The sequence below is a fragment of the Oncorhynchus keta genome, chromosome 32 (assembly GCF_023373465.1).
Source record: "Oncorhynchus keta strain PuntledgeMale-10-30-2019 chromosome 32, Oket_V2, whole genome shotgun sequence".
In the NCBI taxonomy this organism is placed as follows: domain Eukaryota; kingdom Metazoa; phylum Chordata; class Actinopteri; order Salmoniformes; family Salmonidae; genus Oncorhynchus; species Oncorhynchus keta.
In genome coordinates, this window is record NC_068452.1 from 4,698,542 (window position 1) to 4,717,980 (window position 19,439).

General features: G+C 44.0%; 3 protein-coding genes and 1 pseudogene across 5 annotated transcripts in view; 3 read left to right on the plus strand and 1 right to left on the minus strand.

Moving 5' to 3' along the window:
• Positions 1 to 2,280: 2,280 nt before the first annotated feature.
• LOC127914377 (ATP-dependent RNA helicase DDX39A-like) lies at positions 2,281 to 6,902 on the minus strand (annotated as a pseudogene).
• Positions 6,903 to 12,379: 5,477 nt separating this feature from the next.
• Positions 12,380 to 15,429, plus strand: LOC127905981 (uncharacterized). The gene is made up of 3 exons (XM_052490428.1): positions 12,380 to 13,747; positions 14,117 to 14,209; positions 14,371 to 15,429. Exons 1-3 carry the CDS (start codon positions 13,447 to 13,449, stop codon positions 14,880 to 14,882), a joined length of 906 nt encoding a protein of 301 aa, XP_052346388.1. The 5' UTR covers positions 12,380 to 13,446; the 3' UTR covers positions 14,883 to 15,429.
• LOC127914441 (uncharacterized) lies at positions 14,896 to 16,162 on the plus strand. Its single transcript, XM_052490426.1, has 2 exons — positions 14,896 to 15,631; positions 15,896 to 16,162. Exons 1-2 carry the CDS (start codon positions 14,896 to 14,898, stop codon positions 16,066 to 16,068), a joined length of 909 nt encoding a protein of 302 aa, XP_052346386.1. The 3' UTR covers positions 16,069 to 16,162.
• Positions 16,163 to 16,592: 430 nt separating this feature from the next.
• LOC118364862 (EVI5-like protein) overlaps positions 16,593 to 19,439 on the plus strand; it is a 38,840-nt gene continuing 35,993 nt past the window's right edge. For all 3 annotated transcript variants that reach the window (XM_052490403.1, XM_052490402.1, XM_052490404.1), the window contains exon 1: positions 16,593 to 16,988. The gene's annotated coding sequence lies outside the window, so the exon portion shown is untranslated. The remainder of the gene's footprint in view (positions 16,989 to 19,439) is intronic.

The following is a 19,439-nucleotide window of genomic DNA, read 5'->3' on the forward strand; positions in this document are numbered from 1 at the left end:
CCCCCAATTGATTTTGTTATAATGTTTGAGACACTCAGATACACTATATATACAAAAGTATGTGGATACCAATTCAAATTAGTGGAGTCGGACAGTTCAGCAACATCCTTTGCTGACAGATGTATAAAAATTGAGCACACAGTCATGCAATCTCTGTAGACAAACATTGGCAGTAGAATGGCCTTTACTGATGAGCTCAGTGACTTTCAACGTGGCATCATCATAGGATGCCACCTTTCCAACAAGTTTGTCAAATATCTGCCCTGCTAGTGCTGCCCCGGTCAACTGTAAGTGCTGTTAATGTGAATTGGAAACGTCTAGGAGCAACAACGGCTCAGCCTCAGTTGCAACACTCACTACCGAGTTCTGTTTGTCGGGAGCTTCATGAAACGGGTTTCCATGGCCGGGCAGCCGCACACAAGCCTAAGATCACCATGCGCAATGCCAAGCATTGGCTGGAGTGGCGTAAAGCTCTGGAGTGATGAATCACGCTTCACCAGCTGGCAGTCCGATGGACAAATCTGGGTTTGGCGGATGCCAGGAGTACGCTATCTGCCACAATACATAGTGCCAACTAATGTTTGGAGGAGGAATAACAAATTGCCCGGGGCTGTTTTTCATGGTTCGGGATAGGCCCTTTAGTTCCAGTGAAGGGAAACCTTAACGCTACAGCATACAATGACATTCTATACGATGCCCTTTCCTGTTTTAGCATGACAATGCCTCCGTGCACAAAGGGAGTTCCAAACAGAAATAGTTTGCCGAGGTTTGTGTGGAAGAACTTGACTGGCCTGCACAGAGCCCTGACCTTAACCCCATCGATCAGCTTTGGAATTAATTGGAACACCGACTGAGAGCCAGGCTTAATCGCCCAGCATCATTGCCCGACTTCACTAATGCTTTTGTGGCTGAATGGAAGCAAGTAGAAAGTCCCTGCAGCAATGTTCCAACATCTAGTGGAAAGCCTTCCCAGAAGAGTGGAGGCTGTTATAGCACCAAAAGGGGGACAAACTATAATAATGCCCATGATTTGTAATGAGATGTTTGACAAGCTTTTGGTCATGAAGTGTAGCATAAGAACACAACACAAGCCATGGCAAAATGTGTAGAATTGCAGGAAACTAGCTTAATTCAACTGGAAAATCCTTTCTTTTGCCCATAGCAAAATGTCTAGAATTGCGAATAGCAGACAAAATTGTTTTAAAAACAGAAACATTTTGTTTCTGCTGCCATGGGAGGGCCTCTATAAATGTTGGTCGGAGAAGGCGCTGTTGGCCACGCCCCCCACATCTATTTCTCCACCTAGTCAGGTGAACAGGGCCTAGCCCTTTATTATGATAAACAAGCCCGGGCAACCATTTCACCAGAGCGGTTGTCTTGGTTGCACTTGTTTTCTAAGATCACTGGTGTCTGGTAATGTACAGGAATGATTCACCTCAGTTCACTCTCTCTGGGAGTATAATTAACGTCACCTCTCTATTGGCCCATTCCAGTGTGTGTGGCAAACTATCCAGACCTGTTCTGTAACCCCAGAGGGAGGTTTCATGTGGTGTTAATATAGAGCTGAATGAACACACAATCAACTGGTGACACAATGTACTGAGGCTATTGTACCAAAGTGGCACAGGTGTAATAGTAATAGGTCAGATGGTTTCTTTTTGGCGACACACTAACTATACTGGTCCCAGTTTCGATCAGTTCCCCAGAAAAGGGGATCTGGTTGGTTCATCTACTTTGGGAAAGTGAGGCTTAAACCAATCCCATGGACATACCGTGTATCGTTTATGTGTGTATTTTCTGTTAATGCCTAGGCAAATGCAAGGGCATCCGGGGTTATGTTGGTGTACAGTGTTAAATCTGTTTGTAATCCATTTGAGGTTAACGCAGTAGTGCTGGTGATCCTTTTAATCTGTATCTTATTGAATCACAGACCTGATCAATCCATTTGGGTCAGATCTGGTGATCCTTTTAGCTTATTGAATCCCCTCCGACAATACACTCACTACCATTGCAGAATAAATTATTAGTCACATCGCATTGCTTTGCAATTCCTTTGGAGAGAGGATGGTGGAAGTGTGTATTTTAAAGCCATGTTCCCCTTGGTATTCATGGAAACGTGATTATCAGGAGGGCGCTTATTGCTACACTAGGAATTCAGGAAGCTATTCTTCTTCTAAATGTGGTTGCGTTTAGGGAACTTGGGTAGTCTGAGGGAGCTTCACCGGATGACATGATATTAGCTAATTAGCCCAAATGTGTCTGTTCCTCATTCAAGCTTACCATCAAAGCAACTAATTCATTAGATTCATCTCGATTCTAGATAACATCCGCTGTACAGGGCCATGGACTGAAATAATGAATTTCGTCCCGAACCTGCCTGCACGGGCCACTCTGTGCAGGTAGGTGTCGGAATCCTCGGGCATGTCGTAGTTGAAGACGATGTTGACGCGCTCAATGTCCATCCCTCGGCCAAACAGGTTGGTGGCCACCAGGATCCGCCTTTGGAAGTCCTTGAACTGCTGGTACCGGGAAAGCCTGGGGGAGGAATGGGGGCACCCATAGATTTAGAATAAGTAGAACAGGCATCATACATCCTGCTTCACTCCTGTGGGTACACTGAAACTGTGACCCACAAACATGTTGTCTGAGACAAAGTTCTTGTTAAGTCGATCTGGATAACAGCTTCTGCTACATGACTGTTATAGAAAATGTGCAAGTAAATGAGATTCTCAGTTTGATTGTGCAACTCCTCATTCCTCTCCTTTTGAAAAAAAGTCAACAGTAACTGAGGAGAGGAAATGTGCTTGTATGAAATTAGACTCCATTCACACATAATGCAAATGACATTTACAGGGGTGGAATCCCAAATTAAAATGTGTAAAGTAGTAAAAGACATTTAGCTAGACATTGTATGGATAAAAACGATATGCTACTTATCGTTTTAAATATGTGTATGCTTCTCAGAGTAAACAGCTGATTGAAAGGGGAGGGGTAGATCTCAACTTCAGCAAAGGACACTTATGCTTCCTCAGCAGGAGACAAGGACACCGTTTGTCTACTAACGAATTGACACTCCTCAACCACTTATCGGTTTACGGATAAGATGACAGAAAAGTCGAGGACATTCTTCTGTCCAAATCAGTAATTCCCAATGAAAGCCAAGACCCAATCCCAAATCTACCCCTAAACCCTATGCAGTTATTAATATCTGAGATGATATCTGAGATGATGATCCTAATATTGCTTATACCAATCAAAACTGCTCAGATTTTAACAATTGCATAGACTGTAGGGTTTAGCCAGTGATGTTGTCCTCTCCATCAGAACCCACCTCTCCTCCTGGGCCATGCCACCTTCAGACAGGGGAGAAAATGGCAGCGAGACACCGAAGACAAACATGAGGCACAAAACCCATGCTGCATCTGATATGGCACCCTGGCTTTACCCTGGTCAAATAAATATACACTCTGAAGACGAAAAACACAGGGCATAAAACTCACAGGCAGAAACTTTGTCGGTGCATAGACTTAGTTCACTTGAATGAGTAAAATTGTATTTAAAAACGTGACTTTCAAATCAATGGACAAAATACATTCAACTCACTCAGATTAAAACTAAGTTACTTTTTAGCATTCAATTCTCTGAAAAGACCTCTGTCCGTACCTGGTTGAACTCGAGCGCGTCGAGCAGGTCGAAGAGCTTGCGGTTCTTCTCGCTATCCTTCAGCTTGCAGTAGTACTGCTGCAGGCCGTGCAGCGTCAGCTTGGTCTCATGGTCCACAAACACCTCCATGGGCTACAGGAGATATTCATTAAGCACCAAACAGAACACAGGAAGGGACTACCAGGACTTCCAGTGATAAATATTTTGCTAGTGTGCCCTAATGAATAGAACATGGGGAAAGTGTCACTCTTTGGGACAGTTTTATAAACCTAGCCACATTAAGTGAAAAACAGGAGTAAACCACATTCTGTGTTGGTGAATGAAGAACTACAAATGTGATTGTGAACATCAATTACTAGTACTAGAGCTGGATGGAACTTTATTTTTCAATATTCACAGCTTTAATGCCAGGACTGTTCCTCCCGAAAATGTCCAGAGCCCCAGACCCAGGTTAAGAGAGGGTCAACTCTGGCCACTTGTGAGACAGACAGTCACGAGCAGGCAAAGCTTAGAGATTGGAACTTATTACATGAATATTAAGCCATATCCAAAATCCTTTTAAAAACAAATAAAGGGGGCAATCAGTAGTTTCTACATCAATTTTTAGACATTTAAAATGAAAAGAATAACAAATGCCCATGAGCTTAGTTCCAACTTTCATACCCCACCAGAACCCAAAATACAAGCTTGTTTCATTCCAATGCTTGTAAACAAAGTAAACCCAAAAATAAAATATATAGTGACGGTCAGTCCTTGCATATAGCTCTACAAATTTCAGAGTGGTTAAATTTCTCCAGACCTATCCCTCCAAAACAGGGGCGAGGAAGATGCTTCATTAATGATTATACTGCCGATTGCCTATTCAAAGTGCAATTTAGGGAGATGGGTTCATCTGTGTGTGTGTGTGTGTGTGTGTGTGTGTGTGTGTGTGTGTAAAACTGCAACTTTAAATTTCAGAACATGTAGATAACCACGGGTTATAAGAAACCCTTCAACGTACATCCTGCATGAACTTGCGGCAGACAGGACGGATCTCTTTGCTTAGGGTGGCGCTGAACATCATGCACTGCTTCTCGTGGGGTGTGAGCCTGAAGATGTCCTGAACATCACACCTCATGTCTGAGGGAGAGACGATAGGAAAATAATATGGCCGTCACAAAAAAAAAGTCAACCCACTCAGCCTGAAATCTGAGGACTACATAAAATGTAAATACTTTCCTACGTTTTGGCTAAATCCTTACTTAAGTCACACCATCTATCACATTCTGTTCCAAGATCCACTACTACTTATTAGGACAGTGTATTAGAAGTGCATTCTAAGTGGTATGCTAGTAGGTACATTGGAACACGTTTTCAATTGACCGTTCCTCTGTGACGTTTCAACTTACTCCTTGCTCCCGTCACTCACAACTGGCATCAGCCCCCCTGTCCTACTGTGGTCTGAATTTGCATCTTGTCACACTCGTCCAGGACAAAGTGCTTCACGTTCTTCAGGTTGAGGGTCTTGTTGCGGATGAGGGCCAGGCGTTCCCACCACAAAGTGGGGGCAGTTCTTCTTCAGCGCGTCCTCGTCCTTCTTGATGGACAGGCCCCTGAAGACCACGGCTGCCTTGACGGTAGGCATGTACCTGGAGAAGCGCTCATACTCTTTGCTGATCAGGAAGGCCAGCTCTCATGTGTGGCACATCACCAGCACAGACACCTGGTAGACAGAGAGAGAGAGAGAGGTAGGGGAGGATGTTTAATACAGAGCTCTCTGGACAGCAGAGAAACAAAAAGCACACAAGATTATCCAATAGGACAGAACAGCAGTGCAAACAGTGAGATTAAAAGGAGAACAAATTCAGACTGCAATTGGCCCAGCGTCATTAGGGTTTGGCCGGGGAAGGCCATCATTGTAAAATAAAAATGTGTTCTTAACTGACTTGCCGAGTCCAAATAAAGCTTAAATAAAGTTGCCGATTAGACACTTTCTTATGCAAGTATCCCCAGATACAGATTAAGCCTATTCCTAAACTACAAAGCTATTTTTAGTAAAGGAGGGAGGATGTACCAGCAAATCAGTTGCTGATTCCACAATGTCATTATTCAACCATTCACCTGCCCATCCACAGGCTCAATCTGTTGCAGGGTGGCCAGTACAAACACAGCAGTCTTGACCATACCATACTTGGCCTGGCACAGGATGTCCATGCCCAGGATGGCCTGTGGGATGCACTCATGGTGGACTGAAAGACAGAAACGTAACTAGGGAAGTTAGTTAAGAACAAATTCTTATTTACAATGACGGCCTACCAAGAGGCCTCCTGCGGGGATTGGGGCCTGGGATTTAACATTAAAAAATATATATAGGACAAAACACACATCACTACATAAAGAAAGACTCAAGAAACATAGCAAGGCATCAACACATGACAACACAGCATGGTAGCAGCACAAAACATTGTACAAACATTGGGCACAGACAAAAGCACAAAGGGCAAGAAGGGTAGACAACACATCACACTGACAGTTGTGGCTGCTTTGTAAGAGTGTCCACGATTGAGTCTTTGAATGAAGAGATTGAGATAAAACTGTACAGTCATTAGGGGCAGAAAACTGAAGAGAGGAGCGACCCAGGGATGTTTGCGCTTTGGGGACCTTTAACAGAATGTTACTGGCAGAACAGGTGTTGTATGTGGAGTATGAGGGCTGCAGTAGATATCTCAGGTAGAGGAGGGGGAGTGAGGCCTAAGAGGGTTTTATAAATAAGCATCAACCAGTGGGTCTTGCGACAGTAATACAGAGATGACCAGTTTAAGTATGATGTGATGCTTGAAGGGGCATACATGTATAACACTTAGCCGGAGTCCCAAATGACACCCTATATATTGTGGATTACTTTTGACCAGGGCCCAGTCACACACAGCTCAAGTTTTGAACAAAGCCCTATGGGCCCAGCTCAATAGTAGTACACTATGTCAGGAATAGGGTGCCATTTGACACAGACAGAATGGACAAAGTCAAAAACAGTCCTTGGTTGAAGGTGGGAAGTGCCTGTGAGGCTCACCTTCAGAGGGATGTTCAAAGCCACAGTCGACAATGGCCCGGAGCAGCTCTCGTTTGAGCAGGAAGTCTCGGAAGGCGGAGCTGTGGATGGAAACTAAGAGCCCTTTACCTCCTTCTTGCCAGGAGATGTGGCAACCTGAGGCTCCTCATCATAGTCCAACAGCTTGTTGTCAACGTCGTTCTCTGCCATTCTAGAGAAGGGGTACTTGCATTAGTTGAAGACTGGAGAAGAGTTTGGGGGTAGGCGCTGTATCAACAATACAGTAAATTCAGAAGGTTAATTGAAATGCCAATTCAATAATCTATGTACAATTCCTCACCATCTAACCTTAGTTATATTACATGAGGATTCCAATTCTTGTCATTTCACTTTCTGAATTGAATCCTAGTGAAACATCACCGTCTAGTACAGGGTTTTTCATATTCGGTCCTTGGGACTCCAAGGGGTGCACGTTTCCCCCCCAACATTACACAGCTGACTCAATCAAAGCTTGATGCTTATTTGAATCAGCTGTGTCGTGCTACGGCAAAAACCAAAACCCCCTGGGGTCCCTTGGGCCGAGTTTGGGAAACATTCGTCTAATGTGTATTCCTACATAGCTAGCTGCTAATAATGCTAGTAGCAGACCGCACGCACACCGCTAAAGCTGGACAGTACGCAAAATGGGAAGCGAATACATTTGGCACATAATCATTACAATTTACCTAGCTAAAAACAAGGATTGGACCAGCGACTACCCTGCAACTCAGTTTACAGTAGTTAGCCAGTTGCCCGATTCAATCAAGTTGAACAAGGAATCATGCCTCACTCTCCGCACAAACAATGGCAGCCGCCTCCTCATTCAAACTGTGTGACAGCAACGTGCTATAAAGGGAAATAGGTTCCAAATGCAAGGTGAATATTCAGAAATAACGTGGCTCAAATTAATAACGAGCAAGACATTTCTAGGGCCTAACTTGACCTAAAATGTAATTCTCGGAACCAACCTGCGACACACTGCTAGCAGCAGTTAACTGCTAACTGACACGACCGTGCTAGTACTAGCATTAGCTTGACGCAATGCTAAATGGGTTAGTTAGCTAGCCAGATTGCACGGTTGCAAGATTTTAACAAAAATATACTCGAACATGGCTGCTATTTGTGAGCATTATGGAAAGAAAAATATGTTTCTTATTTACAATTGATGCAGATATTGAAAATAACTCAATACTGCACATTTTTTATGCAATTAAAATCGGCTTCGAGTATCACTGCTAGCTAGGTTCACAGGGGCAGTCGAGAAGCACTGTGCTCGTGTATTCGTGGCCACTATTGGTCAATTTTAAAGGCAATCTCACCAAACCGGCCTGAAAACGAACCGTCTAATTTAATGCTGATCTTGATTTTCAATATCTGCATCAAATGCCGATCGGGATTTCGCCAATTTAAACTAAATTGTAGGCATAATTTCTTGTTTGACAACACTGGTATGAAAAAAGTACACTGATAGCCTTATTCAGCAATAATGTAAACATTTATGATTTCTGTAAATTATAGCTGCGTATGACTAGGTTTCCTCATCCAGATAAAATCTGAATTTAGATTAGATTTCAGTCGATTAGATTATTAGTCGGTCGGAGATGTAATTGTAGGGTACAGTGAAATTCTTAAGATCTGAACTCCAACAGTGCAGGTCAAAAAGATAAGTGAATGAAACAATAATAAGAATATGTGTAACCGGTGCTATACTGCCCCGCTGTAACTGCGTTGTGTGTGGTTGATTGAGACTATAGACGTGGACTTTGGAGACCAGGTAGTTTTAATCAAGCAGAACTCACTCTCTGCATCTGCATCCAAAAGGAAATAAAACATTTGTAGAGCACATATGTTCTGCGAATCGTGGCCTCTTTCTACAGCAGATACACAATAGGAGGGACTGGGATCATTCGAGGAGCTAGCCATCGTTCACACATACAATAAATAGCCTGCTAATACCTTAGCTAGCTATTAACCACATGTTGAATTCAGAATGTTGATATCATCCTAAAAATTACAAGTGCATCTTAACAATACCATCCACTTATGAGTAACCTCTAAATACACATCATTATTCATGAACAAAACACTGTGTATGACTTTGTACTGAAAATAATCAAACTTTTCTGAAGACATAAAAAGCGTGACTACCTCTCTCAGTACATCAAAATGATTTGAGCACGCAGGGCAAAACGTAAGAACACACTCCACTTCAGCCAGGATGCAGGCATGCATAATAACAAATCAACACGATATATTAATATATGAACCTGGTGAAATTCACATAGTACTTTAACAACTGTTACATATGCATACTATATACATATTTATTTACAACATTTACAAACCAACAGCCTGCATTCATCCAGTTTGTATAAATTATGATAGATATGTGACATGAAGCTATATTGGGCAATTTGGGCAAAGGAGTAACAATGACTGTCTCGGACAAATATACATTTGGCTGAAAACTTGTATTATTTCATGGGCAATATGTGTGCATGCCCTGATCATATCAGTTTACTACATCTGTCTTCCCTCACCAAACCCATCAATGATTTGATTTATTTGACTATAATATATCAGTTATGGCCAACAGAGGGCAACATTTATCCATATAATACGATAAAACCTCACTGAACATAATTTAATTGGGTTACATTGTAAACATTTTTCAGATATCGTATGTGATCAGAAACAATGCATTAATTTCCCGGAGTGGTCGCTCTGTGCTTTTGTAGTTGACGTCATAATGTAAGACGAGATATAGAAGCCTATCACGTAAACGAACTCAAGAAAATGTTCAGAGCGCTACTTTTGCCTCAGTTGAGTTGATGCTTTGCAAGGGACAATCATCCTTATTCTGCCCTTGAGTTGCGTTCCCATGCAAAACTAGACAGATAGCTAACAACTAAGTCTTCAATAAAACTCCCAAGGCGTGACTTTTCTTGAATGAATATATTGAAACGTTTATGTTGTGAAACTGCAAAATACAGAAAAGAATATACTTTAGTGTTCAATTCACACCGACATACTGTAGATGTACATTAAACATTTGAAGTTGCATAAACACAAAGCACGCGCTAAGGTACCATGCATCTGGCATGATGCCAAACCATATAGCTAATTGTTAACCATATGGTAATTGCTCCTTTCATTACTCTAATAATGTATAACCATCTATGTAGAATAACAAAGCATATTACACTAGAAACAGTAACAAAACTACAGTATTGTATATTTTACAATTCGTTTGCATGACGCATGAGCAAAGTAATACAGCTAACGACATACACAAAAGGCATTGCAATTTGTGAGTAAATGCAACCAACATTGATATGTAAGAAACTCTATCAATAACAAGATTATCATCATTAGCTAAATGCTTGAATCGAACTTACAGACAAATATTTTTCCAAGGCTGAAGCGTGACAAGAAATAACTACATTGAAAGACCTGCACCGTAGCGTTGTTTGTAGCTGCTTCTATGCGTGCAAAACAAATTCTGAACTTCCCGTTTGCGTTGACTTTCTAAGTACCAGAAAGCGCCACTAGGGGGCAAATAACACCATTGAACACAATGAAAATCCAATTTAACCATTGTAATAAAATAATCTGTTACCTTCTAACAGGATGGCAGCACAATCCTCATGTTCAAATAAATCACTTTGAGTGGACAAAGAATACATTCTGTGTGAGTACAGCATAACTGGCCAAGATGTTGTAAAAAAAATTTTTGAAATGTATTTTAAAATGTATTTGTTTATTTTAAAAAATGTCAGGTCCAATCTAATATATGCCATTTAGCAGACGCTTTTATCCAAAGCGTCAATCTGAAGGGTGCCTGAAAGCACAATGGATAGAAATCATAAACCGTTGAGAAAAAATATTCCAAAAGTAAGTATCATAAGTGATACAAAAATGTTTGTTCATTCTGGGGCTATCCCTCTTGATATGTAATGAGGCTATCTTCTTGGTAGTATAACCTATATGCTGTAAAAACAGATTGATATGATTTATAGTTGGAAAAGTGGGCATAATTAATTGAGGGCTAAGGTTAAATGTATTTCCTTATGTTCATATACCCCAGGCTGGGACCCTCCAAGCTAGTGCTGGAGAGCAGGTCCCCCAGACAGGCATCACTGACCATGATGGACTAAGGCTGCCAGCCCTGGTAGACTGCCCCCTTGACAGCCCCCTAAAGGTAAGAAAACTTCTTATAGTTCTGTTGCAAAACATCTGGTTGTAATGGAGACCAGTTGGTTGCAATCTAGTAATATGACGTGTTGAAAACCAGTTTACAACACGATAATAAAGCCATTAAGACACATGGACCACCTACTAAACTCAGCAAAAAAAGAAACGTCCCTTTTTCAGGACCATGTATTTTAAAGATAATTCGTAAAAATCCAAATATCTTCACAGATCTTCATTGTGAAGGGTTTTAACACTGTTTCCCATGCTTGTTCAATGAACCGTAAACAATTTATGAACATGCACCTGTGGAACGGTCGTTAAGACACTAACAGCTTACAGACGGTAGGCAATTAAGGTCACAGTTGTGAAATCTTAGGACACTAAGAGGCCTTTCTACTGACTCTGAAAAACACCAAAAGAAAGATGCCCAGGGTCCCTGCTCATCTGCATGAACGTGCCTAAGGCATGCATCACACCTGCAGGACAAGTACAGGATGGCAACAACAACTGCCCGAGTTACACCAGGAACGCACAATCCCTCCATCAGTGCTCAGACTGTCCGCAATAGGCTGAGACAGACTGGACTGAGGGCTTGTAGGCCTGTTGTAAGGCAGCTCCTCACCCAGACATCACCGGGCACAACGTCACCTATAGGCACAAACCCAACCGTCGCTGGACCAGACAGGACTGGCAAAAAGTGCTCTTTACTGACAAGTCGCGGTTTTGTCTCACTAGGGGTTATGGTCGGATTTGTGTTTATCGTCAAAAGGAATGAGCATTACACCGAGGCCTGTACTCTGGAGCGGGATCGATTTGGAGGTGGAGGGTCCGTCAAGGTCTGGGGCGGTGTGTCACAGCATCATCGGACTGAGCTAGTTGTCATTGCAGGCAATCTCAACGCTGTGCGTTAAAGGGAAGACTGCCTCCTCCTTCATGTGGTACCCTTCCTCCAGGCTCATCGTGACATGACCCTCCAGCATGACAATGCCACCAGTCATACTGCTCGTTCTGTGCGTGATTTCCTGCAAGACAGGAATGTCAGTGTTCTGCCATGGCCAGCGACAGCGTAGATTTCAATCCCATTGAGTATGTCTGGGACCTGTTGGATCGGATTGTGAGGGCAAGGGCCATGCCCCCAGAAATGTGCAAGAACTTGCAGGTGCAAGTGGGATAACATTTTCTTATTTAATTTGAGAGAGTGGGTTAACATCTCACAGCAAGTGAGTTTGCCAATGATTCCTGGTGTTTGTTTGTTTTCCAGTAAGAGAAAGCTTATCAGGAACTTCCTCAAACATATAGTATGTCCCCCATTTCTTCTGCTTTCAAAGGTGGAGTGACCATGTGAAAAAACTATATTTTAACATAAAAACTACTAGCTCTCATTTTGTTGTTTTCTGTTTCTCTCTCTAAGAACGTGACAATAGGTGACCTGGTCGAGATCATCGAGTGGGTGGTGTGTGTCTCCAATGAGGTGTTCCTCCCAGTGATGGTTCTGATCAGGACCTCCAGTCCAGAGTCGTCAAACTCGTCCCGCTGGGGGTCAGGTGAGCTCCAGATTATCTCCAGGGAGTTCCACCAGCGGAGTTCTGAGCCGAAGGGAAGGCTCCTGGGTGGACAGCCGCCCACTCCCCCTTCTGAGACCGACAAGGAGCTTCAGGGCGTAGCAGATCTGTCTGTGAGTAACATCCTGAAAAGGGCCCAGGAGGACCTCTTCTTTTCTGTTGAGGATGACCTGGAGAACACCCATCCAGAAATCAGTCTGACCGAAGAGAGGCTCTCCAGCATCTTCTCAGAGTTGTTCAGGGATGCCTGTGAGAGTGCCCAGGAGGCCGCCAGACGGATCCACCACATGAGGTCTGGAAGAGGCAACAGCAGCCGGAATGGGAGATGCCCTGGTTTATCGCAGGGATCGAGCAGGTCCAATATGCCAGATTTGGGAGAACTGGGGTCAGTGAGGAAGCCCAAGGAAAGCGACGTCCATAAAGTCCTTAGCGAGGGGTCCCTCCCTGTCCTTGCCCTGCTTGGGAAGAGGCCAGGGGTAGTTGGGGAGACCAGCAGCCCTGCTGGGGAGATAGACACGACCCAGACTGCCAGCACTCCCCGGTCTGGGCATGGCGGCAGAAGAAGTAGGCAGACCACCGCTCCCACCACCGGCCACAGAGAGGCAGGAGTCACAGCCAGTAATTATTTTTCATCTGACGCACTCCGACACTGACCGGGAACTAGCCCAGGAGTTCAGCAGTGAGGATGATGTTTCACTAAATGACATCATGGACATGAAGTTAACCACACCAGTGGAGCCCCTAGGGCAGATCCTGTCCTCATGGAAGCTGGTCAACAGGATCTTCAAGGGGAAGGTCCACTACTTTGGGAAGGAGCTCATCTGCAAGGTGTATCAGATGCTTCTGGACACCGGTATGGGAAGGAGGCCAATGGCCCGCCAGAGCAGGTCCGAGCCCATCCTGAAAGACCTGGCTGCCAACCGTAGGCTCTCCGATTAATTTTTCACAGATGTGCTGTACATGTTCATCCAACGGGCCATTAAGAATCTGCTGGAGAACTTCTTGGGTCTGCCGACCACCCCACCGGGTAGAGACATTATGTGGAATGACAACTTCAACTGGATGTATAGGGACGGCTGGGGGGAGACCCCCACATCCAGCGAGAACGAGTTGTGGGACAGCGACTCCACCTGGTCACGTGACCTTGGAGAGGAGGAGGGGGCAGAGTCCCGTGGGAGGTGGGCCGCTCTGTTAGAGAGGGGCAGCTTCCTGACCCTCCAGTCCTCCAGCTCCCTCTCTGATGACAACAAGGAGGCACTAGGTTAGTTATGTTGTTGTTGTTACCGTCTTTTTCACCCGCACATTCCCCTTTCTTTTCTCTTATTGTCAGTAATGGTATTTTCATTTTCTCTCTCCTCTTTTTTTCTATTTTTTCTATACTGTGTTGAGACATGTTATGTGTGAAGAATTACTTTAAATCAAATGTCAAACTCATTCTATAGAAGGCCGTGTTTCTGCAGGGTTTCACTCCACCCTTGATTGATGAATTAAGGTCACTAATTAGTAAGAAACTCCTCTAACCTGGTTGTCTAGGTCTGAATTGAAAGGAAAAAACGAATACCCTCAGACACTTAGCCCTCCATGGAATGAGTTTGACACCCCTGCATTAAATACATTTTGATTTGACTAGGGGCCGTCTGCCAGGTCCTGACCACCAGGGTGGGAGACATCCTGAACAGTACCTGCAACGACGATTACAAGGCCAGGCTCATCATCCAGAAAGGTACACTTATAACCTCTTTTGCCCATATGACCAGTAATAACCATGTAATAACTTGTGTAATAACCAGTGTATTACCATTATAGTAAATGCACTAGATACTGCATAGTGTTATACATGGATGTGGCTTTGAACCAGTTCAGAATATGAGTGTGTTTTCTTAGGATTGGATTCCGGTGCCAGGGAAAGGTTCCCTGACTCTCCGTGTTCATCTTCCCCCAAGGACGAAGAGGAGGTGGTTGTAAGTGTCATGACTGTCTCATACCCTAAACCCTCCACCTCAACCCAGGCAGCATGGGGAGCTCCTGCCCAGACTCTGGACGGTTTTCTGCCCAGACCCTGCCTGGATGAAGAAGAGGTAGTCCCCAGCACCTCCATGAAGGACGACTCTGTGACGACCACCCATGCAGCACGGGCAGCTCCTTCCCAGACCCTGGAAGAAGAGGTGGGGGAAGCTGAGGTCTCCGAGATGAGTGACAGCTCCCTGATGCCCACCAAGAACAGACAGGACCCCCTGGGGAAGATTCCCTCCCTCCTACCAGGCAAGGAGGACATCCTCCTTCGCAGCACTCCCTTGGGCCACCGTCATGAGCACCCAGACTCTGAAGTTTATTCTCCACGGCATCATGTGCCGACTGGAGGCCTCAGAGTCCCCCCAGACAAGGAGGGCCAATGACCCCTTCAGGCTGATGAAGGATCTCTTTGTGCTGGTCCAGCATGCCCTGAAGTATGCTGACATCTCTGTCGTCTTTGGCCTGGAGGAGAGCATCCAATTCAGTGGTGAGGATGCGGTGAAGGACATTGTGAAGACTGCGGCTAAAAGATTGTCCCTGCGTTCGGACTCCAACCGGGCTCAACTGCGTGCCGCACGCTCTGGTAGCGAGGGAGCCATAAGGTGTATGGCGGACACCATCACACAAGTCATAGATGACTATTCCGAGGACTGGAGATCCGACGGCCATTTTGGAGCCAGGAGGAGCAGTGGTAGTGGGAGGTCACACTCCTCAACCTCCTCAAGGAGTGACGTCACCCTCACCGAGGAGCTCCTGGCTTGGAGGGAAACCCTAGAAGAGGACCTAGAGGAGATGGCTGATGACAGCACTGGTTTGGAAAAGACCAGTGTAAGCTCAGCCATCTCTGAAAAGTCCCAGGTAATTAGCTACCTTTCTGAAAGCACCAAGCCCATCAGCAGCGCCCTCTCCAAAGACCTCACCTCCACACAGGTGAGACAGCCAAGAACCAGTAGATCTTTTAGTTATTTGGGCTGTTTGATTGTGAGGCATCGACTCATATCTGTTTCTCTCTCTACTAAGAAAAAAGAGAAGGAAGAAGCTATGCAGAAAGAAGTGAGGAAGTCAGGAAATAAGAAGCGAGGAAATAACAAGAACCAGAAGAAGAACAAGGTGTCTCCTCTTGGCAATGATAGTAAGTCCTCATTTCTGTCAGTCAACATGTGCATCTGTCTTCAGCACAGTATTGTAATGTAAGGACAGGAGACTATGATGAAGTTATCAGGGTCTTATTCATTAGCCACTAAATGGAAGACAGCGGACTAAAACAGGGAGGAACTTTCTTGAACTTGCCAATAACAAATGCTTGTTTTTGTTTTCCGATTAAAAATATTTTGCTACTGTGTACCCTAATGAACACGACCCTGATTTCATGCCTTGTTCTCTGTCACCTGTTCAGGTACTGTGGTTGCAGATGAGCCTAAGAAAAAACAGGCTCTCCTCCCGCGGATCACAGCTGCCCTGGCAAAACTATTTTGCTTCCCCTGCAAAAAAAAAATGCAAAAAGTAACTGTGCAGAAGACGAGTTTGGGAAAACCTGCTGCCACCTCCCCCAACCCACTTTCTAAATAAACTCTTAAAGCCAACAGAAGAGGGAGGGAGACAACCCCCCCTACTCACAACTCATTTTATTACACCCCATTTAATTCAATAAACACAACTTGCAGCTATATTGATCTTCTTCTTGAATTGTTTTGTTTACAGACCCACCTGCATGCTTTTGATTCTTAAGGTCAATTTGCTGTCTACTGTCTATTACAGTATCATTGTTATGAGTATGTTCACTGTGCCAGTCATTATAGCCAGTAAAGGCTATAATAATGCCCTAACCTAATTGCAATTGACATAATAAGAGTTACATTTGAATAATTCCCCAATTTTATATATTTTTTAGAGGGAATAAATCTCTAAAGCACAATAGAGTAAGCACGCCACTGTATGCAAGCCCCGCCTACCCGCAGAATAAAGAATAGACATGAGTGGATCATTGCGGTGTCACCTCAAAGGGTACCTTAATTGTGCTAATTCATTGGCTTTAGACATGCCAATCATGCCTGTGTTGTAATCTGATTGGTGTGTGCACCACCTCACGGCAAATGGTCTAGAAACGCTGAAGCACGCCATTCTGTTTATGATTTCTATTAATGATTGACGCTGCTGTTTAAAGGTATTTTAATGTCTGCCTTATTTGTATTACAACATCGTTGGGGAGGACAGGGGGGAAAGGGTGGACGGCTCCCTGTCTAGTATTTGTCGCCTATAGCTAGTTATAGGTCTTCTTGAGGAAGCGCCGAAAGACGGACGGCCGCGCGACTTCGCATTTTCTTATAAACAGCAGCACGAGCGATGGCTTCGGCGTCACATTTCTTACTGTATTTTTTATAAGGCGGTGAAGTCGACATCGTGAAGGTTTTATTCTGTGCTAGTTTCGTGGTTGCCGGCATGACATAGCAGCTACGAGCAAGAGCCGCTTCGATTATGGGAACATTCAGGTGGGCATTGCTGTTTTATTTATAAATGTATGTAGACATTATTTACTGTTGTTCTTGTTATGATTTCAGGTGTCACATAAATATTTGTCATACATGTAGATGGACCGAGCGAAGTTTACGTTTCTGCTCCAAAACAAAGCACAGTGTATTTTTACATTGAGGAAGCCTTAATCTTCATCAGAGGTTACTCTGCGACAGCGGTGCTGATACTGCTTCATTTCTCTCTTGTCGAATTAATACAGTGGTCTTCATTTTTATATTTCCGGAAAGCGAATAAGCCCCTCAAATGGAAAGGGAAGGCAACAAAAAAGAAAATAGCCGAAATAACCCCGTTATTTTTCTGTAGCCTACAGTTTTACGCACAGAAATAAGAGGACACATTGTAGCCTCTTCGCTTGCGCGGCCTCCATTGTTTTGAATAGCCTTCTTCTATCACATTGCACTGCAAGACATAGGATTGAACTGACATTTGAATTGGTGACAGATACTGGAGCTGAAGCATCATCTGCAGCGCGAGAGCCTGTTGTACAGGTAGCATCCATAGGCATTAGCATTTTGGCCTGAAATCCGCGCTAAGTGCCATCACACAAACCGAAACAGGCAAAAACCTACGTAAGTAAATCCTCAGCCAGTTCTTTGTAGCCTATACAACGCAGGTTATTTGTCCTTCAGATGTATTCTTTTTGCTAGTGAGAAGGCATGCTACAGCCGTTAGAATATTGTAGTCAGAAATGGGTGTCCCTTGGGTTGGCTTTACTCCAAAAGATGAGAGCGAAAGATCTCAAACATTTTATTATGGAAGAGGTATTATGGCTGACTATAAAAAAAGTGAAGTATTCTGCCCCAAGCATCTGCATTCAGTCTTTTTGGGGACTACTTTTCAAGCAATAAATTACCTTGCATTTCAGGCTAATAATTGTTAATATTATAAACGCTAGAATAGAACTGACTAGAGACATGCACCACCAAGTGAAAGCGCTGGGTAGATTTCACCAGCACAGGGTGTGTTGAGTGAGAAATCAAATCATTTCTTTTAACCTTATCTAGGAAATGCACTCAACATACAGAGAGTGAAACACTAACTCTCTAGAAAACAATTATCTGATCTTCACACATCCACATGACCTTGTTTTGAAATTAAACACTATACTAGATTAACACACACGTATGGGACATTTGAACATTACAGCTCAGTAAAAGTGACAGTTGGCATTTACACACAGCTGTGTAAACCTCACTTCTTTCTCATCATCCCTGCTACTTGCTGTTGTTATGGCAATCCATGCTAAGGTGAACTGAATGAATGGTAAACTAATATGCCTTTGTGATGTTGTCAGATTAAGTCTTTGTGTTTTACACCGGCTCGGCTGTGGCATGCTTCTGCTGTACAAAACTGCTGAATGCCACAATAAGGACCGTAGTAGGAGGGAGGGATATCATAAACCTGTCCTGATGTCTGTGTCTGTCTGCCTGTCTGTCTCAGACAAAACCTCCGAGATGCAATCTGTTCGTCACACCGACTCTCTCACTGTGGTTGGTTGTAGCGATCAGCAGAGGCCTGCCCTGTGCTGAAGGTTCCACTCCATTATCCTGCTGACGCTGAGATACTGGGAGCAACTCCATGACCTGACATATCAAGTCTAAAACTCCAGTATCCTGCCCTACTGCAGCTACTACAAGCTCCCTTCTAGTCTGTTGTTCATATTATTTTGGAAGCACTTTACATTACAGCACGGAATAAAGCGGAAATGGAATGGCAACTAGTTAAAGTTACTCACAAAGAACCAATATTTGCCCAGATACAGGATGCTACAGATCAGTATAACTGTATTGTTTCAGAGACATCACATACTAGAGGGGTGATAATATTACAAAAACAACATTTCAGTGTTTCCTCTCAAATTCCCCAAATGTCTTGGCATGGGGCCCCCAATTGATTTTGTTATAATGTTTGACTCACTCAGATACACTATATATACAAAAGTATGTGGACACCACTTCAAAGTAGTGGATCCGGACAGTTCAGCCACATCTTTTGCTGACAGATGTATACAAATTGAGCACACAGTCATGCAATCTCTGTCGACAAACATTGGCAGTAGAGTGGCCTTTACTGATGAGCTCAACGTGGCATCATCATAGGATGCCACCTTTCTAACAAGTCAGTTTGTCAAATATCTGCCCTGCTTGAGCTGCCCCGGTCAACTGTAAGTGCTGTTATTGTGAATTGGAAACGTCTAGGAGCAACAACGGCTCAGCCGTGAAGTGGTAGGCCACACAAGCTCACAGAACGGGACCACAGAGTGTTGTAGCATGTAAAAAATAATCTGTCCTCAGTTGCAACACCTACTACCAAGTTACCAACTGCCTCTGGAAGCAACGTCAGCATAATAACTGTTTGTCGGGAGCTTCGTGAAAGGGGTTTCCATGGCCGAGCAGCCGCACACAAGC